General features: G+C 34.3%; 1 protein-coding gene across 1 annotated transcript; it reads right to left on the minus strand.

Moving 5' to 3' along the window:
- Positions 1-1027: 1027 nt before the first annotated feature.
- LOC133183026 (DNA polymerase kappa-like) lies at positions 1028-19642 on the minus strand. Its single transcript, XM_061317945.1, has 13 exons — positions 19590-19642; positions 17362-17516; positions 16346-16492; positions 14213-14331; positions 13043-13195; positions 10632-11130; positions 10403-10527; positions 7088-7254; positions 6062-6094; positions 3362-3458; positions 2908-3079; positions 1560-2718; positions 1028-1475 (listed from the first exon to the last, which is right to left on the minus strand). The coding sequence occupies exons 2-13, from the start codon at positions 17507-17509 to the stop codon at positions 1370-1372; spliced, it is 2925 nt and encodes a 974-aa protein (XP_061173929.1). The 5' UTR covers positions 17510-17516; positions 19590-19642; the 3' UTR covers positions 1028-1369.
- Between the last annotated feature and the right edge of the window lie 10 nt (positions 19643-19652).

The raw sequence follows: 19652 nt of genomic DNA on the forward strand, positions 1-19652 counted from the left end.
ACAGTAGGGTGGGGACTGTATCAAATTATTTTAGACAAGATTCATATGAAATAGAATTAATAGAATAAGTAACTGAAGTGTACTTAATGTCAAATCTTTTTTTCTTAAGGTTTGCTATGGTGAGGGGTTGTATGGGTTTTTTTTTAAAGCTTGTCAACAATTTTTTTTCTTTGGGATTGGGGTGGACCTCCCCCTGGATCCGCGCCTGACCGTTTTTAGAGGGATAGAGCTAACGGAATATCAAGTATCAATGTGACAATACACCACCCCAGCACTTTTCCCCTCCACGAGAATAGTCTTTCCGCTACTGCAACCAACAAAATTAAAAAAAAACAACAATCATTACATTTCCCTATATCAGATATTGTCTGCCCCTTTTCAAACCTGCCCCTTTTCAAACACTTTTAACTGATAGAGTGTTTCGACAATTTACCTTTTTATATTCAAAATTTTAACGTCCATGGCAACATTATTCAACAAAATTTAAACATGATATCCAGAATTATGCATATTGATATCTTTATATTCTTATTGATTTACAATGAAAAACTGTAGAAAGGGAATTTTGTTTCTAATGAATTTATTTTTTCTTTAAACTTTTTGGGGGTATGTTCTAATCATACAAAAATCCTGTGTAATTTAAGAAACTGCACACCTGGCCTCAAGACCAAAAACTGAGAACAGACTTAAGTCAAAATTTTGATTTTTAATCTCAAGTTTTATTTAATGTATATGCTTAAAAATTTGCAATTTTATATAACATTTAAATTCAAATATATGATAAAAATTTTGCTTCATTATCAAAATTACTTCAAAAGTTATATTGGTTTGAAATTTTGACTTAAGTCTGTTCTCAGTTTATGGTCTTGGGGCCTGGTGAGGAGATATACACATCTGAGAATGATGTGAGCAAATTTCCAAATCTGTCTCCATTTCATCCATGGATTTGTTTTCTTTTCAGTTTCTTACTTGCTTTATGAAATCTCATTTAATACCGGTAGTAATTACAACAATGACACACAAAATCTTGAATCTTTCATTCATTTAATTGAAAAAATAAAAAGAAGTGATAACAGTTTCCACAAATTGCATCTGTTTTAGAGTAAAAAAGAAAACATGTTTTAAGTATTCATCACATAATATGTGCAAATCTTCAACTTCAAAGAAATAAATGTAACCATACTGCAATCCATCCAATAAAAACCTTTCCTCATCCAGAAAAGTAAAACCTCTAATTTTTCTTTCATTGTGAAGAAAAAGAAATCATACATGTACTTTCAATTTTATTAAACAAATTATTTATAGCGATTGCCCCTTCTATTTTTTTAGCATCAAGGCTGCTGACTGGGAATAAGTAAACTAAATTTTTTTATGTGTTAATTTGGAAAAACGAAGCTATATTTTGGCATTTAGGACCACTTTCCTGTCTTTTTCGCTTTCCTTTAGGCCCTGGTGATTCTTGCTTCTCTAGGGATCTGAAAGACAAAAATACCAAATCAACACAAACATACACATTCATCCATCCTTCTGGCTATCAACATTATAAATCAAGTACCAACCTTTTGTTGTTTTGCTTTTGCTCTTTCAGGATATCACTGATTGTTCCTTTACACAAACAACTATCCACATGTTGGTTGAAGGTGTCTAAATCTACTCCTGTCTGTTCCATGAAACATACAGGACACACCAAAGTTTCTCTCAATTTACTGTCTTGAGTTTCTGTCAGAACATCAGGGTCTACATTGTCTTTCATCTGAATTTTTGATGTACTGGGTCCTTCAGAAGATGGATTAGATAATTTTACTGTCTTTTCAACCACAATTTTGGGGGATTGCAAATGTCTCAGATCTTGATGTTCATCATTCATTGGTTCTCTCTTTTCAATGAGACTTTTTCGAGATACTGGTGACCCAGAAACCTGAGATTTAGTCTCCATAATTTCTTGTGAATTTCTTGAGCTTGATTTGAGTTGCTTTGAGGAGATACTTTTATGCTTAGGAGTGAGAGTTTTTCTTGTGCTGGGTTTCTTATCCCTAGCTGTTTCTTCCTCTGGTTGATATCTTGAGCATTCCATAACAATAGATCTACTCAAACATGTATCAATATGACGATTGAATACATGCAGGTCACTGCAGCCAACTTCATCCCTACAAACTGGACAGGTATACCACAAAGTCTCCGGCTTCTTTTCTGCTATGTCTTCTTTAGTAGTGCAGTCATCTGAAATGGTTTTATCTTCACATGGTTCGTTATACTCACATCTTTCATAACTCTTTGCTTCTTTGTTCACATCACACACTGAAAGTTTTGTCACATTTGCTATGATTTCTTTTGACTTCTCAGGATTTTCCAGGAGAAAAAGTGTTTCAGATGTACAGTTTTGTAAAGCACAATCTTGTATCAATTCACTGTCAGAATTAGAATGGCTGTTCTCATTTCTTCTTCTTTGCTCACAGTTTTCCTTATGACACTGATTAATCTGCTCAGCACAATTTCCTGAATTTGGGTCATCATTTTGCTGCTCACTTTTCTCTGAACACTGAAGATCTTTCTCAGCTACATGTACATGTATATCCACATGATTTGAGCACTTTTCCACAAGCTGTTGATTCTCATTTTTCCCAGTCTTTTCTCCTTTCTTCACAAACTGCATTAATGTATTCTGTTGTTTCTTGTTTGTGACAAAATTCTGATCAACCAGAGAACTCATTCTAACCCCTTTCAACAATAAAAGAAAAACTCTGTAAGACTTACATAATAAACATTATGAGATAGAGGCATGATGTAGATAAACATTTACATGTACCCTGTCTTTTTAAAAATATTCTTCTTTAAAACACTGAATAATACATTCATTTGCACATTGATTTCTCATTATTCAATTTATGAAAGTTTTTAGAACCTTACCCATAAGTCTTAGTTGTAGAGGTTGTGGATGTACATTCTTTATCTCCTTACAAAGAAGATCTTTTGCTGCTGCATAAATAACCTCCGCATCATTGGTGTAATCTGGAAGTGAGCATGCTCTTGTCTTCACATCAAACTTGACAGTCTTTATCTTAATAGCGACAGTTCTACCCTACAATAAATAAGGGAAATAATCCTAAAGTTGAATTTCATTTTGTACATTTTTTTTCCTCAATACATTCTATACAGGAATTTTCATGTGCCCTTTAATATGGTCATATTTCTTCTAGCACTTTGCTGGATATTTTTTGTGACTATCACAATTGCTACATTTCCTTATATTTCCTCATCTCAGTTTTCTTGGCAAATGACCATGGAAAACTCCAAAAAGAGAAAAAAGGTAATGTCTACTTGATATATAGTAACTTGGAAGTTTATTCATTTTATCAATTACTTTCAGCTCTTCTGACTGAAGATCTTCAGCTAATGAATGACTCAGCTCCAGACATTTACTGTATAGTTCTGAGGGGGCACTCAGCTCAGAGAATGTTCTGAAAGAAAAAAGCACAAATAACCTCCATAATGCTGTAAAACATAACAAAGAACCTAAAGACAAAGCAAAAACATGATCTGATAGTTTTATCATGCATACATGTTTTAAACAAGAGGCCCATGGGCCACATCGCTCACCTGAGTAACTTTGGCCATGCTGTTCATTACCAGACTCCCCCCTTGTAATACCTATTGTGGCCCCACCCTCCCCCCAGGGGCCATGATTTGAACAATTTAGAATCTACACTACCCCAGGATGCTTCCACATAAGTTTCAGTTTTTCTGGTCCAGTGGTTCTTGAGAAGATTTTTAAAAATTTTTCCTATATATTTCAATGTAAAACTTGGGATTCCCCCTATTGTGGCCCCGCCCTATCCCCTGGGTCATGATTTGAACAATTTAGAGTGTACACTACTTGAGGATGCTTCCACATAAGTTTCAGCTTTTCTGGCCCAGTGGTTCTTGAGAAGAAGATTTTTAAAGATTTTTCCTATATATTTCAATGTCAAACTTGGATTCCCTATTGTGGCCCTGCCCTACCCCCGGGGGTCATGATTTGAACAATTTAGAATCTACACTACCCCAGGATGCTTCCACATAAGTTTCAGCTTTTCTGGCCCAGTGGTTCTTGAGAAGAAGATTTTTAAAGATTTTTCCTATATATTTCAATGTAAAACTTGTATTTCCTATTGTGGCCCTGCCCTACCCCCGGGGGTCATGATTTGAACAATTTAGAATCTACACTACCCCAGGATGCTTCCACATAAGTTTCAGCTTTTCTGGCCCAGTGGTTCTTGAGAAGAAGATTTTTAAAGATTTTTCCTATATATATTTCAATGTAAAACTTGGATTCCCTATTGTGGCCCCGCCCTACCCCCGGGGGTCATGATTTAAACAATTTAGAATCTACACTACCCCAGGATGCTTCCACATAAGTTTCAACTTTTCTGGCCCAGTGGTTCTTGAGAAGAAGTTTTTTAAAGATTTTTCCTATATATTTCAATGTAAAACTTGTATTTCCTATTGTGGCCCCGCCCTACCCCCGGGGGTCATGATTTGAACAATTTAGAATCTACACTACCCCAGGATGCTTCCACTTAAGTTTCAGCTTTTCTGGCCCAGTGGTTCTTGAGAAGAAGATTTTTAAAGATTTTTCCTATATATTTCAATGTCAAACTTGGATTCCCTATTGTGGCACCGCCCTACACCCGGGGGTCATGATTTGAACAATTTAGAATCTACACTACCCCAGGATGCTTCCACATAAGTTTCAGCTTTTCTGGCCCAGTGGTTCTTGAGAAGAAGATTTTTAAAGATTTTTCCTATATATTTCAATGTAAAACTTGGATTCCCTATTGTGGCCCCGCCCTACCCCCGGGGGTCATGATTTGAACAATTTAGAATCTACACTACCCCAGGATGCTTCCACATAAGTTTCAGCTTTTCTGGCCCAGTGGTTCTTGAGAAGAAGATTTTTAAAGATTTTTCCTATATATTTCAATGTCAAACTTGGATTCCCTATTGTGGCCCCGCCCTACCCCCGGGGGTCATGATTTGAACAATTTAGAATCTACACTACCCCAGGATGCTTCCACTTAAGTTTCAGCTTTTCTGGCCCAGTGGTTCTTGAGAAGAAGATTTTTAAAGATTTTTCCTATATATTTCAATGTAAAACTTGGATTCCCTATTGTGGCCCTGCCCTACCCCCGGGGGTCATGATTTGAACAATTTAGAATCTACACTATCCCAGGATGCTTCCACATAAGTTTCAGCTTTTCTGGCCCAGTGGTTCTTGAGAAGAAGATTTTTAAAGATTTTTCCTATATATTTCTATGTAAAACATTGATTCCACATTGTGGCCCCGCCCTACCCCCGGGGGTCATGATTTGAACAATTTAGAATCTACACTACCCCAGGATGCTTCCATATAAGTTTCAGCTTTACTGGCCCTGTGGTTCTTGAGAAGAAGATTTTTTAATGACCCCACCCTATTTTTGTCTTCTCTTGATTATCTCCCCTTGTGAGGGGACTTGGCCCTTCATTTTAACAATTTAAATTCCCCTTCACCCAAGGATGCTTTGTACCAAGTTTGGTCAAAATTGGCCCAGTGGTTCTTGAGAAGAAGTCAAAAATGTGAAAAGTTTACAGACGGACGGACAGACGGACAGACGGACGGACGGACGACGGACAAAATGTGATCAGAAAAGCTCACTTGAGCCTTCGGCTCAGGTGAGCTAAAAATGTGGTCTTAATGCTGTTTTACATGTAAGTGTTTTCAAGAACACAAAATCAAATATCTGAATGATTTGAATCATGGCTGCGACTGACCTAAGTCAATAAAAAATAGGTAGCAACTGTTCCTTCGCCAAGCACTCAGCACTTTGAAGTGAAAGTTGTGGGGCCTTCGGATGAGACCTTAAAAACCGAGGCCCCGTGTCACGGTAGATGTTGGCACGATAAAGAACCCTCACTGCTCAATGGCCCTAAGTGCCAAGTAAAGGTCTAAATTTGAAGCACTTCATCGGTATTTGGTGATGTCTCTATATGAGTGAAAATTCTAAAAAAGGACATTAAACAGCATAAAACCAATCAATCAATTTACCTTTCAGTACTCATACTCTTCCTTTCTCCATCTCTGAAAAAAAAGAGACATATCATAGTGCTTGTATTTAGTATTTTTCATTTCTTAAAATTGCAGGTAGTTTGTATTTTTACTACCTTAAATCTTTGTAGATGAATATGCATACTGTTAATTGTAAACCACAAGAACAGACACAGATAAAGTTTAATCTTCACTACAGTGACTTTCCACAAACAGGGTTCGACACTAACGTTAGTCCGTTAGTCTCAGACTAATACATTTTCATTCGGACTAATAAAATCTGGGGCTAATTAGTCCGAACGGACCAATAAAAATTCCTAGAAACAATATCATATGTATAATTAACCAATGTCCGATTCTCCACAAGATTCTTGACAGGTCGTTAGACAATTTCAAGTCAGCGCTTAATATTTTGACTGATTGATATGATGAAAAACTTTTTAGTGATCATAATTTATATGACACATAAAAGAAAGATGGCAGACATTTTGGATTTAATGTAAAGACAAAAAGAACGAGATCGGAAATACCATCGTACTCGTTGATCTCGAGATTTCAACGAATCTGTGCTGTGGAATAAATAATTTCACGTAAAATAAAATGCTTTGTTTATTTTTAAAAAGTATAAAAACGTTTACTGAAATGTTTTTACAAAACATTGATGTTTCCTTTTTTTGACGGACTCATAAAATTGCATGCGGACTAGTAAAAGTAAAGAAGCACTAGTCCGGCTGGACTAAAGCCTAAAAAAGTTAGTGTCGAACCCTGACAAAATGTCATTGTATATGGGTATTAATTGGAATTGTAAGAAAATTAGAACGTTCTGTGCAGAAAAAAGGTGAAAAGAGGGAAAAAAGCCCTACATCCCCACAATGTCAAAAAAATCTGTACATATACAGGGACCTTTGACCATTTTGGAAGAGATCCCTCAGTGACCATGTCAGTGTGCTATGCATGTTTTACATGGCCATTTCCCCCAGAAAATATTAATACATGATGTTGGAGACACCCCTTCCACTCCCTTACCTTTCCACAGTTGTGGATCCGATCCCAAGACAAATTCTCATGAAGTAGTTAAAGGAGATCTGTGAGTAGAGATGGTAGAGAAGTCCCCTCTTGTTGTAGAGATCTTGGCAGGTCTTTACCCCCAAGGCATTCAGCATCCTCTCAGAGACCTTGCCAATGCCACTTATCTGATAGAACAAGAAACAATTTTATTACAGAGTTAAGATTTTTTTCTTAAAAGAGAAGCACTTATCAGGTTACAGCAGCTACTCATAAAAAATCCCCTCAATTAAAATATTTTTGTTAATTTTCAGGGCTCAAAACTAGGTAATTTATTACATACTGTACATTTATATGTACATATGTAACAAGAGGTCCAAGGGCCTTGAATCGTTCTTCTGATAAACTGTACAATCTATCACTTCTATCTGAAGCCTCTTAGTATCCTGTATACATGTATTTAGATAAAGCCTTGAAATTCCAAAGCTAAGGTCATCATGATTACATTTTAGATGAAACACTCTGAGAACCCAAGATGATTCCAAGCCAATTAGTACCTGATAGTCGGTCATGGTGACCTACTTATCACTTGTCATTCTCTGAGGACCCAAGATGCATCAACTAAGTTTGATGATTCTTAGCCAATTAACACCTAAAATATTTTTAAAATTATAACCATAAAATTTCAAAAGTAGGTCACAGTGACCTACTCTTAAGATGACATACTTTGAGGACCTGAGATGCATCAACTGACAAAGTTTGATGATTCTAAGCTAATTAGTACCCTAAATATTTCATTATAGCCATAGAAATTGAAAAGTAGGTCACAGTGACCTACTTTTCAATAGAAGTACTCCGAGGACCCAAGATGCATCAACTCACAAAGTTTGATGATTCTAAGCCAAATAGTACCCGAAAATATTAAAGAAGCCATAAAATTTCAAAAGTAGGTCAGGGTGACCTACTTTTCAGTTGTTGTACTCCGAGGACCTAAGATGCATCAACTGACAAAGTTTGATGATTCTAAGCCAATTAGTACCTGAATATTAAATATTAAATTAAAACCATAAATTTTAAAAAGTAGGTCACAGTGACCTACTTTTCAGTCGACTTACTCCGAAGACCAAAGATGCATCAACTGACAAAGTTTGATGATTCTAAGCCAATTAGTACCCGAAGTAATAAATTATAGTCATATAAATTGAAAAGTAGGTCATGGTGACCTACTTTTCAGTCGACCTACTCCGAGGACCTAAGATACATCAACTGACAAATTTTGATGATTCTAAGCCAAATAGTAACCTAAATACTTAAACATAGCTATAAAATTTCAAAAGTAGGTCATGGTGATCTACTTTTCAGTTGACATTTTTTGAGGACCCAAGATGCATTAACTTACAAAGTTTTATAATCATAGGCCTTAAAATGTCCACATTATGCCTTTAAAACGCTGTGAAATCGAATGTCTGCAAAGTTCAAAAAGTAGGTCACTGTGACCTACTTTTAATAAATAGGTTTTATGGCCCCAAGCTGCATCATCTTACAAGATTTAATGATTCTAAACCTCTCAGTATTTGAATTGTTTTGAAAAAGACTAGCCATAAAATTCAAAAAGTAGGTCAAGGTGACCTACTTTTTAGTTGACGTACTCTGAGGACCCAAGATGCATCAACTGACAAAGTTTGATGATCATAGGCCTTAAATTGTTCAAAATATGCCTCTAAATCATTCTGAAAAAGAATGGCCGTAAAATTTTAAAAGTAGGTCACCGTGACCTACTTTTGAGTCAACATGATATGAGGTCCTTAGATGCATCAACTGACAAGATTTGATGATCCTAGTCCTTATAGTAAGCAAAATATCAACATTTTAATAAAATGTAAATTTTGGTCAACTTTGAAGTGACCTTGAGACCATGCCCTTTGCCCCAGGGTGATGCCTTGAACAATTTTTAATTCACAACATATACTCATCCTTTTGTGTAAGTTTGGTGATAATCTGCCCAGTGGTTTTTGAGAAGATTTTTTTAGCAACCAGTACTTTTGTTTCTATTTTCCTAAATATCCCCCTTTGTTCAAAGGTCAAAACCCTAGTTTTAGTATAAATGGGAGTCCTTGGGCCAAGGATATCCTGTGACAAATTTGACAATAATTGGCCAAGGGGTTCTTGAGTTATGGCCCATTTTCTTTTAAGTTTACGCACACCGCACAAATGGCCATAGCATTTATAGCTCTTTGAGCCTTTGGCTTAGAAGAGCTAAAAATACCAAAAAGCTGCATACATCTGCAACACTTTCATTTTTTATTTGGACACAGGGAAAGAACAAGTCTCAATAAGGCTTATCTGTGGTCCTGGCCGGTTACTCATCAAATTTCGAACATTTATTAAAATTTTTAAAAATTAAATTTTATTATTAACGAATGTCTTTATTATTTGAATCATCATTTAAAAATGTCAAACAATAGATATAGGCAGCATACAAAGCTGCACGTTGAAGGTAGGGTCCTTTGATTTTCATGAATATTGAAAGAAATCAGTGACATGTACACACTTCAAAGCTTTCGTAAACACCGAGCACAGGTTTGTTCTGTAATGTGTATAATATATGTGTTAAGGTTGAATGAAAATATCTTTGTTGAACAACCTTGTGCTCTATGTTTTCTTATTAAAAGTATTATGATTTTGAATCTCTTCGCTGACTTCATTTACATGCGATTAACCTCTTTATGACCTGTTTAAAATCATAACAAGCCACGTAAATTTGTATCGTCACGGGTAAATGCCCCAAGTAAACATGCTAGTTCTCAGTTGAAACGTACTCAGTTTTATATCGATCAGCATGGACTTGTTTGGTTCATTTGTTATAGCTTTTATATATTGCCAAAGTTTTATAAATAGAAAATTGTATTTGTAGTTGATTGTGAATCTTGAACAAATAATTTGTCTTTGAAAGAAAAATATCATAGTATACCATATATACTAAGATCTTCTTTTTACAGTATCTAATCTAAATGTCTCCGCCCATTTTCATGTAATAAAGAAACCGTAGTCTGATCGGGGGAAAATTTTCCAGCATTTTTTAGTGAAATAGGTGTAAAAAATTGGCTTGTATTTTTTGATATGTTAAATTATTTATTATAAATACACAATGTTTTGATTAGAAATACTTCGTTATACACAATGAAATTAAACAAAATACTGTATGCTAATATTTAACCGGTAAACCAAGGGTGTAAAAAGGGACCACACTACTATACTTAAGTATAATATTCCTTTAAAATGATTGCCTCTTGCTTTTTAGGAGACATAGCCGTTTTTAATCAATCTAAATGTTACCTTTCTAATGGATAACTCCCTGATAAAGGACATGACAGCCTCTACAGTGGGTGGGATGATGTATTGACCATTTGGTTTGTTCATGTCTGAACAGACTTTGGCTAACATCATATTTGGAGCAACACCTAAATGTGGAAATTAAATAAATCTCAAATACATATACACTGAATTAAGGAACTCTTAAAATTAATATCAAATTCAAAAATACTGAAAATGAGGAAAGTCATGCCTGCACTAGCTGTTAGACAAGTCTTTTGCTGTATCCTGGAGCGCATTTCTTTGACTGCATCTTCCACAGCTGTTCCAAATGTCACCATCTCAAACTCAGGAACAGGCTTGCCACAACCAGTGCAGGCATCAGGAACCTTGGCTTTGACCTTTAAAGTCCCATCTTCACAAAGACCTACACCCAGAGTTTCATTCAAATCACATAAACACAAATTCTTATCAAAGCTGTCACAAGTGCGACAAATTACTGTCCGCTCTTTCTCTGTCAGGGCACTGCGCTTTGTCAAGTGATCTGTGAAATCTAGGTAAGCTTCATCTAAACTGACCGTGCAGAAGTTGGGGTCAAAGGTTGCCAGAATCTCTTTGACCTGTTTGCTTACTGAAGTATATTTATCAAAATGAGCTGGGACGATGACAAGTTCAGGGCACAACTTCTTCCCAATAAATCCTGGCATTGCTGCTCTTACTCCAAATTTCCTTGCATGATAATTGGAGGTTGACTGAAATTGAAACATTTCATTTTCAAACTATGAAGAGTAAATCCAGTCATTTCAAATATATTATTTTTTCATGATTTTTGCAGTGTTATTAACAGACGTTGTTGAGATGCTGACCACCTCAAAGGGCCCCACTTTTTGTAAAGAATATTAGGATGAAAGGGACTTGTAAAAGACTGTACTTGGAGTTTGACAATGACCTTTGACTTACACCTTAACCCATAGTCTCTCTTTGCAAGGTATGAACTAGATGATGCCTATGGGAGAGAAAATGATTATGCTCATAAAAGGATTTCACAAAGATCTGTTATGATCTTGACCTCTGATATGGAAATTTGGTTCAAAGTCAATGCAAAACCTTAACCCTCGAGCTCTCCATGGGTAAAGTTTGAGCGAGATAGGGCCACAGGGGAAAGAAAATACTGTAAACCAACTTTTATTTTCGTGCAAGAAATATTTGCAAGTTTTGCAACTTACTTTAACTCGCAAATATTAATCACCACGAACCAATTATTTTGATTTGTGTTTATAAAGAATGTTTCCTCAGCCACAAAAATTAATTCTAATTGATTTTAAACTGACGATTTGCGAATAGAAGATATGTTTTGACCTTTACCACAGGCCTGAAAAATTTGGTTGAAGATCACTGCAGACCCTCAAGCCAAAGGCACTAAATGGTTAAAATATGAGTCAAATAGGGCAAAGGGAAGAGAAATATGCTCAAGGCAAGGATTTCTGAGAGAGATCTGCTATGACCTTGACCTTTTCTTTTATCTAGAAAATCGGTTTCAGGACACTGCACACTCTAAACCTACAGGCAATCTATTGGCAAAGTTTGAACAAGATTAAGCCAAGGGGAAAGAAAATTTGATCCCAACAAGGATTATATAGAGGTGTTTTTTTAACCTTGACCTTAGACCTAGAAAAATGGTCCAAGGTCACTGCACACCCTCTACTCACGAGCACTGTATGTACGACATTTGAGCCTGATCGGGCCAAGGGAAGAGGAAATATATTCCAGACAAGTGATATTTATATAATAGTGTTGTACTTTGCATGCACTATGCCTAAATAGTAGTCAGGGTTTGACACATGGTGCACAAGCCGGAGGCGAGTGCACTATGTGTCAAACCCTGACTACTATTTAGGCATAGTGCATGCAAAGTACAACACTATTGTTATTATTATGCTGACAGTTTTATAAAAACGACAATATTTTCTCCATTTCCAATGTTTCATCACCTCTTATATTCATGTTAGTACACCCCTATTATGACGTCATGTTGTGCTACATGTACGTCATAATCTTTTTTCTTTAATTTTGAATGTTCCATGTACAGATAGTTTCAGAGAATTTTAGTTGTGTGAAGGGTAAAAAATTGCAAGATGCTATTTTATAAAAATTATTTTGTTTATTTTTTTTTTCTTTTAGTGTGAAATATTTGAAACTAAGTTTATATATATTATAATACAGTGCTATAGATAACGGCGTCTGTGGCGTAATTGGTAGCGCGTCGGACTGACAATCTCGGAGTCGTGAGTTCGATCCCCGGCGTGGGCGCTGTCGGATTTTCTTCAGAAAAAGAAGCCATTCTCTATTTCGGCATAGTATGCTTACGCTATATAAATCCTTAGACCACTATGCGAAAATAGTTGGGTATTGACTATATAGAGACAAACTGACAGGAGGCATAATAATGGACAATAGGATGGATGGCAGATTGATCACTTTAGGGCACCTGAAGAGCAGGACCCTACAAACAAGGAATTGTTTTCCTAATAAAAACAGAAGTCTACCCTTTTACTAGCTGTAACTCCTTGGAGGAAACACAAATGGGGTTTGCATATTAAAATTCAACATTTTACACATTAATTTTTAAGTCATACATGTATGGAGAATTATGAAATATGTTACCAGCATCGAATTGCCTCCTACAGCCATTGGTTTGTCTCTGAGAGATGGGTCATCTCGCATCTCCACTGCAGCATAGAAAGCATCCATGTCAATGTGCACAATGGTCTTACTAAGGTCTCTCAATCTATCAAATTCTTCCAAGAGAAGATCTGCCTTTATAAAATAATCAAACAGAAAATTTCATGATTAAGAATGGTCATGAAATAAAATTCTGTTTTATTGAAGAAAAAAAAAATTGAATATATTTTATCAAGTACAGTGGAATCAATAATATTCATAGGGTTGCATTTTCAAGAATTTAATGCTATCCCTACCCATGAATTCAAACCACAACCAACTATTCCACTAGCCCAATTGTACTTACACATCATCTATATAAGGTTTAGATAAGAATAATATATGCACAGAGGCCTTGACAGCATCTTGGTTGTTCAAAGTGCTTACCCTCTCCCTTGAGATTTCCAACTTCAAAATCCCTATTTCCAATACATTTACTAAAGGAGGGCTCTTTGAGATGGTTACCACCTACATATATATCCCAATATGGAGTTTAAATAAAAATCTTTTAACCTTGACTTTTGACTTGGTTCAAACACAAGAGTCTTCTGTATCTGTCTGTACTCATGGGTAAAGTGTGAGCCAAACTGGTCCAAGGGCAAAAAATATATAATCCAGACAAAGAGTTTACTATTTGCTTCAACCTTGAGTCCTTGACTTCTTTGACTTCTGACCTAGAAATATTACTCATTACTCAAGGTAATTGAACATTCTTCACTCTAGAACACTTTTTCGGGGGAGGGGGGGGGGAATATTCCAGAAAAGGGTTTGACATAAAGATCTGTATGTCATTAACCTTTGGTTCAGGGTTACTGCACACTCACTCTAAAGTGCTAAATTGGGCCATTCTCCATACAAGTAATATTGGATAGGATCAACACCCATTGCAGGGGACCCAGCAGAGTGGGGCACAAACAGTGATAAAAAAAAGTGATATCTTTTCCTATAAAAAGTTTATTCAAGAAATGATATCCCCCAAAAATCTGTGAATTTTTTGCAATTCTCAATTGGCCCCCATGAATTACAATGATTCCACAGTGTAGTTTTAATCAAATTCTCAGCTGTAATTTCTTTTACATGGTAAAGATTATTATTTTCATAGACACATCTCACCTCCCTTTCAGCTGTCTCTAACTGCTCCTGGGTGATATCCTTCATCTTCTGTTTCTGCTCTTCAATCCTCTTTGCCATTTGTTCCTCCTTTTTCTTTTCATTTTCAAAGTATTTAGATCCTATATGAAATTTATAAATTTAAAAACCATGCAAATTTGATACCAAATTTCATAAAATTACAATTTGTGTAAATCACCTATTATTTGCCTGCGAGAAATATACGCGAGTTTCGCGACCTACTTTAATTCACGAATATTAATCACTGCAAACCATTTATTTTGCTTCATATTTGTAGAGAATGTTTACTCAGTCGTGAAAATTAATCGCTGTGGATTGATTTCAAACAGACAAATCGCAAATAAAAGATGACGTGAATAATAGTTGGTTTACAGTACGCAGTTTCTCAGATTTATTTTAAACATCTCATGGCAAGTATATTACATGCACTGTCTTCAAACATCGAAAGAGACCATGTTAAAAAATAAGGACTGATAGATTATTTCATCAGGATTCTGAAATATTGGATCCATTGCTGGATTTGCAAAATGTTGTACGTCTTTATTTAACACAGAAAAAGCATTATATTTATAGGTGAGGTATTTCTTGTGCAATATGCTATTATTCCCCATATACATGAAGTATGATGCTTCTTACTTTCATGCATGCATCTAGAAATCTTGCAAAACTCAGGGTAAATAAAGCAGTGGCAATTAAAAAAAAAAATCTACCATATATTTCAGAATCATTTTAAAGTGAATGATCAAAGTTAATACAGGTTAAAACAAAGTTAGCAAAGTTATTACACATTAAAACATATATATTATAATCAAATTATAAGGCAATACAGTGGCTGCAACGTTATTGTTGACAAACCAATCATGTAGAATCATTCGTGAAATGTGTGTGATCGTTCGTGTAACGTGAAAGATCATGCGTGTATCAGGCTCAATCGTTTGCGGTTTTAATCGTGCGTGATTGTGCATTAAGAAACATGCAATTTTCGTTTTGTAAGTTTTCATTGGAATGTAATTTGTTAAAGAAGTATTTCGCTTGTCTGTTTATTTTTTTTAATTGAAATAGAAGAAATGAAGCGAAATTTACAAAATTGAACGAGCTAATTATCGCTAGTAATTAAGCAATCTAGTAAGTCGTACAATTTTGTATTCTCCTAAAATGGCATAACTTTTAAAGATAAAACATATTTAAGATATTCATCGATTTTCTTCTCTGATATAAATTTTGTTTACTGCTAATTGTGGTCAGTATGTTTTTTATATCAAAACATCAAAAATGTATATCTTAACAAATAAATAAATAAAAAATTTTCCATACTTACATAAATATTTTATTCGGCAAATGTACGCGACATGATTGTTGGGTTTACTTTTCTCAGTGTTTATCCCTGATACTTATTTTATTTTTAAAATTTCTGCAAATGAATGAATAGTAAAATGATTGCCGATTTTAAAGATTCACAAAAGGAAAGACAGATATAGTTTTAATTCATTTACTATGCCATTTTTTAAAATTTTATCCCCCCCCCCCCTTACTGCATATCCTAAAATCCATTAGAATCAAAACTGGCCTACCTACAGTATACAGTGACATCTGATATGCAGCAATCGATGATAAATTACATCTTTATCTTTTTTATCGAAAAGATAAATAAAATCAAATTTCCTAAGTCCGAGAATTACATAAATAATTATTTGTAATCTAAAATAACTACATGTATTAAAATGATTAAGTCTTATTTAGTTTCAAATAAATGTATATCCATTTTCTAAATTTTTTTTTCAGTTTTCTAAAGTCAATGAATTGCAATAATAATCATTTTCAATCTAAAATATCTACGGTATATTAAGCATTATATCGTTTTAAAAATATCCACTCCTAAATATTTCTAACTTCTTTGCGTGAAGAATCGTGCATTTGCATTAGCAATCGTGAAAGATCGTGTAGAGTGTAGAATCATGTGCATGAGGGATCATTTGTGTAACAGGTTTAATCGTGCGTTAATCGTGCGGAATCGTTCCTGTAATATGATCATTCATGTAAGTTGTCAACAATAATGTTGCAGCCACTGTAGGTAGTTTGGGGTAAAAATTTCTTTGGTTCAATCAGAGTATTTACCTTTTGATGCCTCAAATATAATCTGGTTAATTTTTTCTTTATCCAGTCCTGTCATGCCTGCTTTGTTGTCATTCAGTAACATTCTAGACATCAAAGTCTCGCTTGATTTTGTCTCAACTTTTCCTGTCTCTTTACTGTTTGATAAATCTGTAAAAAAAAAAAATCTTTTTTTGTAAAAATATCTCATACAGTGTATGTACAAAAATATAAAAGTAGAAAAAAAAATGAAACGCATTGATTAAAGCACACAATTTTACAGCTTTATTGTATTTGAACAATATCTTATTAATTTTCTCTTTTCGTGTAAGTAGTGAGGAATATATACACATTTTACCAATAAATTTATTAGAAAAACCTACTACATATATGTAATAGTCTTTCGATATCTAAATATATTCCCAACTTTTAGTGTTATCAATGATTTACCATTATTTCAATGACCATGCATTCACACATAAGCTTTTCATATGTTCCTACAGCTATAATTGTCTCGTTTTTCTTTTTAACATCGGGCTCGATGCTATATGATGTTCTAGAAGCTTCCGTCAATATTAAGAGCGGTGAATGACAAAAATAATTTGCACATTTCCCTTTTTAATCGATTATCACAACTTATTTCGTTTATGTCATTTAAATCAAGTTTTGATTGAATAATTCAGTGATGACGTTTAATGAAAAAAATAAACGATTGATTGTTGTCAGTTTCATTGAAAATTGCCAGAAACTTAGATCCGCCAACCGGAAACGCCACCGTACTCACGTTTTTGCTATTTCATGACTGTTTATAGAAAATAAAAGTAGACTTTTAATTTAATGTACGATACTTACAATGCGAGTGAAATCTAAATATAGTTTACGGACATCATACTGTATCTAGTGTATTCTTAGAGGAGTAAGAAAAAACTCTGGTGCATCCGTTTCGGAGTTTATTTGCAAAATTTATTAATTTATAAGTATAGATTTATTATAATCACACTATGTGTACATGCTTGTTTTAGAAGAAATCTTATTCAAACCTTTACTAGGCATCACTTTGTCATTGTTGTCAAAACAGCTCTTGTTACGTAACTCTTTTGTGCCAGAGGTAAGATTACTATCCCAATTAATTGCCATCCAGTCCTCTTCCTCCTCCTCATCTTCTGTGGCTTCATGTGCATTGTCCATTCTAGAACTGTAACAATTCAATATTCTCTCTTAATATCACAGTGAGCAAATGAAATTGCACAGCTCATACTGACACATTTACTGTCAGTGCAGATCTTTCCTCAAATCAAACAACTATAATAATTGTTCAGCTACTTTAGCATTACCTGGCTTAAAATTAAGCATGACATCACATTAAAATAAATTAAGCTTTTAGTAAATTTGTGAAGGTAAAAAGTTACATTATTTAAAAACATTTCTGAAAACTAGGGAGTTTTCACCTCTCCCTCAAAGCAAATTAGGAAGATATTTTGAAAATTAAGGGGGACTTGATACACCTAGGAATAACTACTTTAACTCCCTCCTATTCTGAAATATGAAAAAAAAAACATTGATTTAATCAATATAAATTTATATTTGGTAATTATATTCTAATTTAAATCTACCTAGAGAAAAATCAATATGCAGCAAATCATATGGTTGAACATTTAGTTTTATTACTAAAAAAAAAAAAAGAAAGAAAAGAAAAAAAAAAAGAAGAAGAGAAATAAAAGAAGTTCGGCAGACATATTTTTTGTGAAAAATAATTATTTTCTTAAATGTTTATGCTTAATAACATTAAATAAAACAAATGAATAATATATTTCCCTCACTAGGCCTAAGTTATTGATAGATTTGAAAAAAAAAAGACTGGATGACATTTCTTTTTGCTTACTGATATTAGTCTGAGCCATATCTATTTACGTCCGTGATGCATTTATATAAACAGTGAGCTAACTGACACTGTCATGATATTTATAATTGTTTTCAAGATCAGTATAACATTTAGGTATCTTAAATGGCATAAAAAAATTTCATAATTAATTTCAAAACTTTGGTGGTCATTTATCAGATGTATGTTGCATAACTAATTTGATACGATCCCATTTTGATTCCTGTTAATATTTTCAGGATTGCAGCTGTGTAAACGGCTTTATAGGGGACTATTCATTATATTTCCTCTCTAAATAATTTGAAAAGGATACTTTTATAATTATATTAACGACATGAAACAGCAACGAACACAGGCTTCTTGCAGACAAAAAGTGCAGCACCATTACGATTTCGTAAAAATAAGAGATAGAAACTTGTAATTTTCCATGGGAAAAAAGTGTAAGGTTAGAATTTGGCTGGAAAAAATAGGAGGGGTTGGATAACCGGAAACATATTTTTTTTTTAGTCCTCGGATGACCCATAAAACAAAGAACATGTAATTGGTCCCCCACAAATAATGATGATACATATGAATGAATGAACTTTATTCTCATAACTGACAAAACAGTGAAGAGAAGATATGTACATTATAATAAACAGAAAATATTACATGCCTGAAGAGGGATAACAGAGTATAATTATATTGCATTGTGGGTTACCTGGAGACCCACAATGCAATGCTTGTGGATCTTGTTGCTAACTTCATTCTCACAGTAACAACAACTAAAAATTCACAAAAAATGAACTCACCTTGAATTAACGGATATTACATACAGACAGTTAGATTAAATGTTCTTTGTTAAGATTTTGCACTTTTTCAAACATCATTTAAGGAAATGCAGCTAACATACAACGTCATGTGACGTCACAGTCTAGACGTTCCAAAAGTCTTGTGGGGTCAGAAGAGGCAGATCTTAAAATTAAGTGAACAACTGTGCTCACCAAAATGGTCACACTGTAAACATATTAAATTTATTTCTCCTTAAATAGATCTTTGTTTTTACAGTGACAAGGGCCTAGCTGAAGGATATAATTACAAGGGTGGCCTGGGGGTATGATGATGTGAATGTGACTTGACAGTGAAAAAAATAATCAATGTGAATGTGTATTTTCAAATAAATCTGGCTTGGTTGACCGATTCAGTATGATGTCAGCAAATTTAACACCTTTGTATTTTTCTTATTGATGGAATATGCACAAAATCAGCTGCAAAACCATGCTTTTCTGATTTGTCATTTGTTTGTTAAACAAAAACTGTTAAAAATCTCGATTATCTGTGTACCTAGAAAATACATAAAACCATACCAAAAATAAAATGCAAATAAGATGTTGAAAATATATTGCAAACCTGGGAGTACCCGAGATGCTGACTCTTGAGTTATTTCAGTTCTCCCGCGACATTTTCTACTTT

This window comes from Saccostrea echinata, unplaced genomic scaffold, assembly GCF_033153115.1.
Source record: "Saccostrea echinata isolate AGI-Se365-2 ecotype Australia unplaced genomic scaffold, CSIRO_AGI_Sech_v1 ptg000009l, whole genome shotgun sequence".
In the NCBI taxonomy this organism is placed as follows: domain Eukaryota; kingdom Metazoa; phylum Mollusca; class Bivalvia; order Ostreida; family Ostreidae; genus Saccostrea; species Saccostrea echinata.